General features: G+C 39.4%; 1 protein-coding gene across 1 annotated transcript in view; it reads left to right on the top strand.

Moving 5' to 3' along the window:
* The first annotated feature begins 206 nt into the window (after nucleotides 1-206).
* The window catches only part of LOC132859330 (leucine-rich repeat-containing G-protein coupled receptor 5-like), a 28,731-nt gene continuing 18,120 nt past the window's right edge, over nucleotides 207-10,817 (top strand). Inside the window, exons 1-2 of the mRNA XM_060890049.1 lie at nucleotides 207-508; nucleotides 5,881-5,952. Coding sequence (XP_060746032.1) covers nucleotides 324-508; nucleotides 5,881-5,952 — 257 coding nt within the window. The 5' untranslated portion in view covers nucleotides 207-323. The remainder of the gene's footprint in view (nucleotides 509-5,880; nucleotides 5,953-10,817) is intronic.

Raw genomic sequence — 10,817 nt, 5'->3', positions numbered from 1 at the left:
TAAGAGCTTTTTTAATTCTTCAGCTTCTCCTTCATTCAAAAGCAAGAAGCTTTATGCTGTAACCATGTGACTGAGATTTAGATTAAACCCATTTAGCATTAGAAACAGACTTATTCCTCCTCATGAGCACAAGGTGCAAAGTGACGTCACAAGACACACGGTAGACGGTGATGTAGAGAGTCTCCGTGGATAAATAGCAGCTCCAAGTCGGAGTACCTGCGTTTCTATACCGCCCATGCGCGCAAGATTAAAAACACATCGTCCTGCCCTGCGACACCTAGGAGTGGAATCATTACTGCTGCGTTCTGGTACCGTGAACGGTGATGTCGCGTGCGCGTCTAATCGTCCGGTTCGTGCTGCTGTCGTGGTGCTGTGGGTCGCGCGCGCGGACGAGCGGCTGTCCGGTCCTGTGTACCTGCGAGCAGGACGGTGTGTATGTGAGGGTGGACTGCGCAGACCGAGGACTCACCTCACCACCGGTGGCTCTCAGCGCTTACACCACTTACCTGTGAGTCTTTACACAATCTTTACACAATGCATATCTCAGTCACGTCTAATTGCCTGGATTGAAGGTTTCCCAGCAGAACATTGCCCAGGGCATCACACCTTCTCTACCACCTTGCCTTCTTCTTCTTCTTCTTCTTCTTCTTCTTCTTCTTCTTCTTCTTCTTCTTCTTCTTCTAGTGCATCTCTTCCCCAGGTAGAAGAAAACTTTGTTCCTTGCCAGAGTCACTCAGACTTGACATTTTCTCCTGCTACAGTACCTACACATCAGATGACACTGTAACTATATAATCCATGTTATTCTTGACATCTGTCATTGGTTTTTATTGTCATGTCTGATCAGTGTTTCTTTCTTGTGGTCTCAGGCAGTTTTTCATTGACGCTTGTCTTCTCTGGCTTTATTATAAACTGTTGTAGAAATTACATTATTTACATTTACACTATTTACTGTAGAGTGTCACCCAAATGAGGATGAGGTTCACTTCTGAGTCTGGTTCCTCTCAAGGTTTCTTCCTCATGTCATCTCAGGGAGATCTTAATGTTTTTCCTTGCCGCCGTCGCCTCCGGCTTGCTCATTAGGGATAGGGATATATATATAGTATTTTAAATTTGAAGTTAATCTTTTTTAAATTAATTTTAATTTTTAATTGTATATATTTACTTATTTATTTTTATTCTTACTTTTTCTTCTATTATTATTATATATTTATTTCTTTTTCTCTCTCTTCTGTTTCCATACAATGGGACAATAGGAAATTGTTAAATAAAAGCTACACAAATGAACTGAATTGAACTGAATTGGCTTGCTCATCCAATCTAAACCTAAATCTTTCTATAAAGCTGTTTTATGATATTGTACACTGTTAAAAGTGGACTGTTATCAGAAAAGGATATTATTTTAAGGCTTTTCCACCAGTTTGCCTTCAGGTGTTATCTTTTACCTGTGTTTAAATCTTTATATTCATGATCTGTAAGGATACAATCTTGTGCATGTAAGTGTATAAAAATGTATTTGAATTTACTCACCTTAAGGTGTGAAAAGTTTTATACTTGTTCCTCTGCCCTGGTGTGTATGCTTTTATACTACCATTACGTAAGCTTTTACAGCAATTGCAAGTGTGAAACATATTTTATTTATGTATAATTTAAAAACAATATAAATGACATGAGGTAACATACATGAAAGAAGTTTTATATATAGTTTCAAAGATAATATGTGATTTAGAGATAATGGATTCAGTATTTAATACTTCCTCAGTGACAGTAATATCCTGTCAGTATATAACAGTAATATTGTTATTAACAATATATACAATATAAGTTTAAGAAAGTCACCATATATCCGAATATTTGAGCATCACACCAATATGTGGTTCTTCCTCAGACTGCATGCTGCAATATTACAATTTCACTTCACTAGAACTTAAAGCCTCAAACGAACTCCATGAAGACGTGGTGTGTTAATTTCGGAGTGGAAGAACTCGAGTGTCCTACACTGAGTCCTGACTCTGACTCAACCCCACTGAACACCTTTGGGATGAACTGGAACACTGACTGAACCCCAGACCTCCTCACTCTTACACCATCAGTGTCTGATCTCACTAATGATCCTGTAGCTGAATGATCACTAATCCCACAGACACACTCCAACATCAGTGTCTGATCTCACTAATGCTCCTGTAGCTGAATGATTACTAATCCCCACAGACACACTCCAACATCAGTGTCTGATCTCACTAATGCTCCTGTAAATGAATGATCACTAATCCCCACAGACACACTCCAACATCAGTGTCTGATCTCACTAATGCTCCTGTAGCTGAATGATCACTAATCCCCACAGACACACTCCAACATCAGTGTCTGATCTCACTAATGCTCCTGTAGCTGAATGATCACTAATCCCCACAGACACACTCCAACATCAGTGTCTGATCTCACTAATGCTCCTGTAGCTGAATGATCACTAATCCCCACACACACACTCCAACATCAGTGTCTGATCTCACTAATGCTCCTGTAGCTGAACGATCACTAATCCCCACAGACACACTCCAACATCAGTGTCTGATCTCACTAATGCTCCTGTAGCTGAATGATCACTAATCCCACAGACACACTCCAACATCAGTGTCTGATCTCACTAATGCTCCTGTAGCTGAATGATCACTAATCCCCACAGACACACTCCAACATCAGTGTCTGATCTCACTAATGCTCCTGTAGCTGAATGATCACTAATCCCCACAGACACACTCCAACATCAGTGTCTGATCTCACTAATGCTCTTGTAGCTGAATGATCACTAATCCCCACAGAAACACTCCAACATCAGTGTCTGATCTCACTAATGCTCCTGTAGCGGAATGATCACTAATCCACACAGACACACTCCAACATCAGTGTCTGATCTCACTAATGCTCTTGTAGCTGAATGACCACTAATCCCCACAGACACACTCCAACATCAGTGTCTGATCTCACTAATGCTCCTGTAGCTGAATGATCACTAATCCCCACAGACACACTCCAACATCAGTGTCTGATCTCACTAATGCTCCTGTAGCTGAATGATCACTAATCCCCACAGACACACTCCAACATCAGTGTCTGATCTCACTAATGCTCCTGTAGCTGAATGATCACTAATCCCCACAGACACACTCCAACATCAGTGTCTGATCTCACTAATGCTCCTGTAGCTGAACGATCACTAATCCCCACAGATATGCTTCAATATCTAGTGGAAAGACTTCCCAGAGGTCTTGAACACATTATAACAGCAAACTCAGGGGGGATAAATCTGTGTTAATGGCAATACAAAAAATATGGGTATATAATATAATATACTGTATACATTGTGTATATCTACAAGGTTTTACAATATTCCCAAATAAGACAGAAGTTACTCATGGTTTTGATATTTTATATGGCACTAATTTATTTAGATAAATTAATTTGGTATCTAAATAATTCATTTAGATAAATGAATGTGTTTTTCCACAACAGCTTATTACTGAGAGTGTATACAGTTGAAACAATTAATCGCAAAAGAAAAAGAAAAGTAGTTCTATTGCTAAAAAGTGCTTCGTATCCTAATGTGAGGCTTTTTGAACAGTCTGCCCCTTTTCATTGAGATGGAGGTCCAATTAAAGGACGGTGCCAGATGTTCATTGTGGCAGCAGAGTAAACCAGAGCAGGTGCAGGGAAACCTGATTCATCCCTTCTTCTTTGATTATTCTTTACCAGTCTGATTTTCAAGCTGTGTGATCTAGTAAGATTATTTTGCCATTGCCATTGTTTTGCAACCCTCAGCATTCAGGCCATTTCTACACCGAGGTTCAGTAGTATGTAGCTCTGCCGAATGAAAGTCAAAGACAATTTCACAAAGCCTTAAGGAGGGCATGCTGCCTGGCTTCTGTTCTCCTCCAGGGCAAGGAGCTCCTTTGGCTGTGCATTTAATTGGAGCGGCCACGGTAAACAAACAAAGCCGCTATCTGTTCTTCTCTCGCTTTGTGTACCTTGCAGACACTGTGACTCCACAAACCTGTAGGCTATTCATGATGGGTCCAAAGGAATGAGCCTGATAGAATTACGAGACTTCATGGTACCTAACAATTTTATCCATCTGATAAGATTGATAGGTATCCTACAACTTCACCTAGACACAGTGAGCCACCTGGCAAAAAGACCTCCTTTTGTACTCTGCATTTATGGACGAGACAATCCTCTGCAGCAGAACTAAGAGGGAGAGACAAGGGAAGAGAGTGACCATCAGCTTCTTTGAAAAGTTATCCCTGCCCTATGCAAGTCAGCTGCCCTGTAATTTATTTCACCCTCCCTGCCCCCTGCTGCCTGGATACTTTAGACCCTTGGGAAAGACATTGAGGAGCTATGAAATTGCCTCTTTTTGCTTGTCTGACTTTCTCCAAACTCCCTCAGCCCTTCATCAAACCTAATTATGCAGCTGCTGCATTGTTGATCAGAGTCAATCCAGTTTCCTAGAAGGCGTCTCAGTGTGCTGCTTTAATTGGGGATCTCTTTACAAACCACTTTAGGTTGATTTGTCCAATGCCTTGAAGACTCCCTTTTCCTAAACACCGACTAAGCTTTAGTAAATATTGACACTCCGTTTTTTCTCTTCTTTCTTTTGCTTGCCAAAAAAGGAAAGACATTATGGTAAGTAATCTAAATGTCTTTTCTCTTGTATAATGTGTAATCAATATTACATACGGTGGATAGATCTATATTTTATAGACCCTTCCAAAATCGTCTTGCATCAGGCTCTGTAAACTTCATCGATTTAATTGGGACATTTATTCCTTTATCCAAACAAACATGGCACATGAAACAGGTAAATTGGTTAATTAATATAATTGAAATGTCCACATTTTAAGTATAGTGCACAACCACGAAGTCAGTGCTTCGGAAGCAACTACAACTTACAGCGTTTTCATTTAGCTTTCCACAAGTTTGTCACATCTGGTTTTGGAGATCTTCCCTCAATCCTCTTTGCGGTACTGTTCAAGCAGCGGGAAGTTAAAAGCTTTTCTCTGATGGACATTCAGGTCATTCCATAGATTTTCAGTAGGATTTAGGTCGGGACTGTGACAAGGCCACTCTACAACATCTACATTGTTCCTAGCAAGCTACTAAATGGACACTTTGGCCTGGGTCACTGTCCTGTTGGAATGTGAATGTGTGACCTATTTTGGTTCACTTGGGCCCATCCATTCTCCTATAAATCTTGACAAGCTTCCCAGTCCTGGCAGATGAGAAACATCCCCACAAATGTATGCTTCCCCCACCACTATGCTTGAGGTCCTGTTGTTTTGGTGATGACTCGTATTAGCATTCATGCCAAAATGCTCCCCTACACGTTCTTCCGAACATTGTACCAGTTTGTTGGAGGATCTTTCAGGTGTTTTTGTACAAACTTCAGATTAACCTTTTTTTGAAATGGCTTTCAGAATTGCCATTTGGTTCCTGGTGGCCTCTCTGTCCAAGTCTTTCCTAGCTTTTTAGTTTAGATGAAAGCCTTGGTGAAATCTTCTGTACTTGAAACCTAAAGTGCCAGACTAAACAGTGTTTTTATTTAAGCCATCAATATGATTTTACACAGAGGTTGGAAAAAAAAATTCAATGTTTTTATTCCTGAGATTCCTGTTTAAGGGATGTTATAGTAAATGGGGTGTATACTTATCACACCAAGATATATTTTTTAAATAATATAAGAATTTTGTTTTGCACTGAGAGGTTAGATTTTGAAATATTCTGATTTTGACAGACATATGGCTACACTTCATTCACTTTAATTTGGTAAACAGATACTCAATCCGTACAGACTGATTTAATATTCCTTTTATCTCTCTGTAGCGATCTGAGCATGAACAACATTACTCAGCTGCCCAGCAATGCTTTCACCACTCTTCACTTTTTGGAGGAGCTGTGAGTATAACACACACACACTGACACACACACACACACACACACACACACACACACACACACACTTCTTGCATTGACAATATAGGAAAAATACAATACAACAGAAGCCAAGGAAGAAGAGGTACAGGATAAATAGTCATAATACAGTGTCTATAGGAATTTTAGGAACAGTGCACCTTAGCTCAAAACCCATAGAAATATTTTTCAAAAGAATACCTAATCCTCTTATAATAATCCTACTTACCTGAGTAATAAATACCCGAATGTTGAATGCTGTATGAACAGCTAAATATGTCTAAGGAGTTAGATAATGAGCTAATGAGCAGGCTGCTATAACGACTCCCTGTGCAGAGTGATGATCCATGTGCATAAGGTTAATATCAATATCAATATCAAATATCAATGTCGGTAAATCAAGCAAAGGTCAAAACACTCGTGATCAGTGCAATCATGGCCAAAGGGTAGTCCAAGAGACAAATCCATGAAACAGAGCAGAGCTCATTCACATCAAGACCATACTAAATAATAAGGCTTAGAACTCGCACAATACAAAAGGATTGTCAAGACTTCACATTGCATAAATGTTCACGAGCTCTTTATATAGCGGTGAATCAGGAAGTGGGTGTGGGTGTATTTGTGTGTGTATGTGTGATGGATTTTCTTGTGTGGCAGGGGTGACTGGGGGTTGCAAGGGGAGATTGAGGGCAAATGTCACCACAAGAATATCTGACAGTTTTGACCTTGAGGGGACATCTGGATGGTCCCCTAAAAAAACACAAGGAATAGAGTTTTGATGTTTTTGGTTTGCGTTTTGTGGTTTGGTGTGTGTGTGTGTGTGTGTGTGAGAGAGAGAGAGAGAGAGAGAGAGAGAGGAGAGAGAGAGAGAGAGAGAGAATTCTAGTGAACACAACCTCTTTTGCCAGGGAAGGGAAATGTTATGAGTCTGTGATACAACTCCACAGTGAGGAGGTGAAATAGGAACACAAAATCATTTTCCTTTAATGTCTTTAATCTTTTACACTATTTTAAAAAGTTCTAGGGAGAAGTTTCTATCTGACTCAAATATCTGATATAATTTACTGTTAAAAATGTCAAATAATATGAGAAATTTTATGCAAGAATGAAAAATATATGATCTGTAAAGTCTGAGAACTCAATATAAAGATGTTTTCATTATAAAGGATGTTACTGACATGAATTTCAGTTTCTTTGTATTCGGTTTGTCTTTTTTTCTGTGCACTTGAGCTGTATGAGCACATTTTTATAAAACCTTTGAGCACGTTTGGTCCATTTTACACCAATTTTGTCTGATCGTACACTTCAATAGAAGAGATGAGACATGAGGAAAATCTGAGCTTTTGTACAAAGCAGTTAGAATGGAAAATATCGCACATTTGCTTATGTTTAAACATGGAGTTAGAAATAGATCATTTACTTTCTTTGCTTGAAATATTTCACAATTGTAAAAACCTTCTGTAGGGACAGAAAAATGGCTAAAGGGTAAATGGAAATAAATTGGGAAATAGTAAACAGTAATAGTTAAGTGAAATCAGGCTGTGTGGAACATAGAGATATGTTGTGTTTTGGTCATCCAGCTGTGCAGCCTCCTTAAAATCTCAAACACATCAAATTTATAGTTTAATTATACGTTAATATGTTAAAAAAAGATTCCCTCATTTCCAGTTTAGATGAAGAAGGTGGTGGTAGAGAAGGCTGTCCAAAATGACACACCACACAGGGTATAACAGGGCATTTCATTTGTCACCTGTCTGTCTTTTATCTACATAATATAGCACAGGATCCACTGATGTCAACACTGAGCACTAGAGGATGTGTTTAAACAGTAAGGAGCCTTTGTGTCACAGACCAGTGTTTATGTACCGTCCTCACTCCTTTTGCTTAATTTGACTCAACTCTTTACCCTACAGACTAAACAAGAGTATGTAAATCTTGAGATAAATAAAAAATAATGCCGATTTTTATAAAGAATCAAGAAATTAAATATTCTATAGATCTAGCAAGCAGTGTGGCCAAATCTGTTTGCTGAAGGCGAGCATGTACTGTAACTGTTGAGGTCAGAGTGAACCATCTTATTTGGACTGGCTTACTGAATTAAAACCACTTAGCAGTCATCGTATATCTTCCTCTGTCCTCACTGTGCCCTCTGTCAACCTCCTGTCTCACCCTTTAACCTACAGCTAGCCATGACGAACAGGTAGCCGTGATTTATTAAGAACAAATTCTCCCATGAGTGTTTGCTCAGGTGTAGTGTCTCTGCTCTTGTGTTTGTCCGGGGCAAACTGCCCACTGCTGCATACAAGTTGACCGATTTCTCGGACAACATACGGAGAGGCGGTGTTCCAATCTGTTAGTAGCGGCTGGATGGATGCCCTTATTCATTATCGTGTTTCCCCTTGCCGATGCCCCTGCAATGGACGAGATACAACATCTCTGTGTAACAAATGGCACCAAGCTGTTAGAATGCGGAATCTTTGGTATACAGGGTACACGCAGACCCTTGGCCTCCTGTGTGTCGTGTTTCTTGAGACATTGTGGAATTTAACATTGAAGCATACTGGCAAGAGCCAAGTTGATTGGAAGGGGTGAAACAAGATACTATCATGTAGAAATGTGTCTCTAACTCATAAACCAGTGATTATTATCTTTTCACTCTGTGTTAATATTTTCCACATTGTGGAAATCGTAAACCTTTATTAACCTTTATTTTTAGTTCATAACATCGATATAAACATTTCTGTTTACATATTGACCTGTTTATTATTACTATTATTTAGAATAACTGAACTTGCTTAGATGTTTTTTCTATTTGCTTCTATTAAGCTAGAAATCATAATAGTTAACGGCAACAGAGGAATAAATTAAAATTAATATATTGTTTTCTTCCTGTCATGTACATTGTGACCAAAGGTACAAAGGTGCCAAATCTTACAGCACAGATTTAAAAAATGAGGCCAAATGTTTATAGACACATTTCATGTTACTATACATTTCCTGTCTTAAAGGTGCCCTCACACGTATTTCATTACTTTTGTGGTAATGTCTGAAGTTTACCATGGACTCTGTAACATTTTTGTGTGGAAAAAATGCCTTGGTTTCCTCGTTTCAAGCCATTCTAGTGTGGTATAGAAAGCCTGCAGGAAGACTCAGCTCGATTTGCACCAGTTCTCATGAATATTCAAATGAGCTATGCTGCTTGGCTCCGATTGGCTAACTGCTAGGATATGAGAGCATGACTATTCATTCACCCAGAGCAATAAGTAGCCTAGGCTAGAGGAAATTTGTTTACCATCACCTTGAATTGCGGCAGAACGGCTTCTTCACAAGCCCGTTGACGTTCAGCCATCCTTGCTGTATAGGAAACTCACTGAGCTACACGAATTCTGGGGGCGCGGTCTCAAGTGGGAGAGCTCATGAATAGTAATGAGCTCAATCATTACTACGTCACACTGAGCAGCTTTTCCAACTGACCTGATTTCTCCCCTTATTCCTTTTTAAGTGGCTAGAACTGACCGGGGAGGTAGCAGTGCGTTTTCACATTCACGACACAACACAAACACATATCAAAAACTACAAGTAAAAACGGTTTTGTGTGGAAGGGAACCTTTAAGTCATTTAGAGCATCTACTTGATCTTCATAAGAGTTCATGAGACAGATTTATTGTAGTTTCTGATTTATCAGCAGGTCAGACATTTAGAATTTGGTGCTGTTTAATTGCTTGAACCACAAACTTAACTCAAGACTTAGTTGGAGTTTTTGCTTATTGCTTCTGACAGAACTGGTGGAACTATTCTCAGATCAGGGCTTTGTGAAGGTCTCTTTAATACTTAATACTAATACATTTTGCTTCAGCTTTGGAGGTATGTTTAAGGATAGGTATTTTCTGTCCGATGTCTTGGTGGTGCTTTAATATTCCTAGATAATCCTCCTTCATCATGATTCAGTCTATGTATTTTCTGAAGAAAACCAGTACCAGCAAAACACACCTCTACAACATAATGCTCTCACCACTATACTTTACCTTTGGTGTTCTTCAGATTAAAACTTCACCCATCTTACTTCATAAACAGAACTGATATTATGGACTTTTTTCTTCATAATGGGGTTTTTATTCTCTGTTTCCTCAAAACACTAGTGATCATCTTCAAACTTTAGTCTTGCATTTTTATGCCACTTTTGGAGTAGTTGTGTCACAGACGCAGGGGTAAAAATGGACCCAAATGCAGGACAGCTTAACAAAAACAGGGTTTAATAACTTAAAAAACACGAAACAGGGCAAAGACGAACCAGACAAAGACAACAGAAGACAGAGGATTCCGCGCTGCACAAGGCAACGTGGCTCAATTAAATAATACAAATAATTAATCCGACATGAGGGACAGGTGTGCAGAGGCGGGGAGGAAAAGACAAGGGCGGGGCAGACACGTGAACACAGAACATAAACAAAAGGCACATGGCCAAAGTCCGGGCAGAGTCCTGACAAGTTGCTTCTTCTTTGTGCAGAAGCCTTTAAGTTTACAGTCATACAGGACTCTCTTAAAGGTGGACGTATACAAAATTGTACCCGATGCCTCCAGCTTCTTCACTTGAGCTTCAGTTGAACCTTTTGAACCAAAGTTCTTCATCCGTGGAAGTTCATTTGTGCCTCCACTTTCCTGAGTGATGTCATGTCTTTATTCTCCTAAGATTTTTATATTTGAAAACAGCCATTTGCACAGATTCTTGTTGTGCATCTAAGGAGAAACCAGACTTCTGGACAAGTTTCTGGATAGTATTTGACAATTGACCAATCAGAAGCTTCTAAACGTCATTACATTTGAACGTCACATCAATTTCTGGAATGTTC

The sequence above is a fragment of the Tachysurus vachellii genome, chromosome 16 (genome assembly GCF_030014155.1).
Source record: "Tachysurus vachellii isolate PV-2020 chromosome 16, HZAU_Pvac_v1, whole genome shotgun sequence".
Taxonomy (NCBI): Eukaryota; Metazoa; Chordata; class Actinopteri; order Siluriformes; family Bagridae; genus Tachysurus; species Tachysurus vachellii.
The sequence above is the reverse complement of the archived record's forward strand: the minus strand, read 5'-3'. Positions and strand labels throughout refer to the sequence as shown.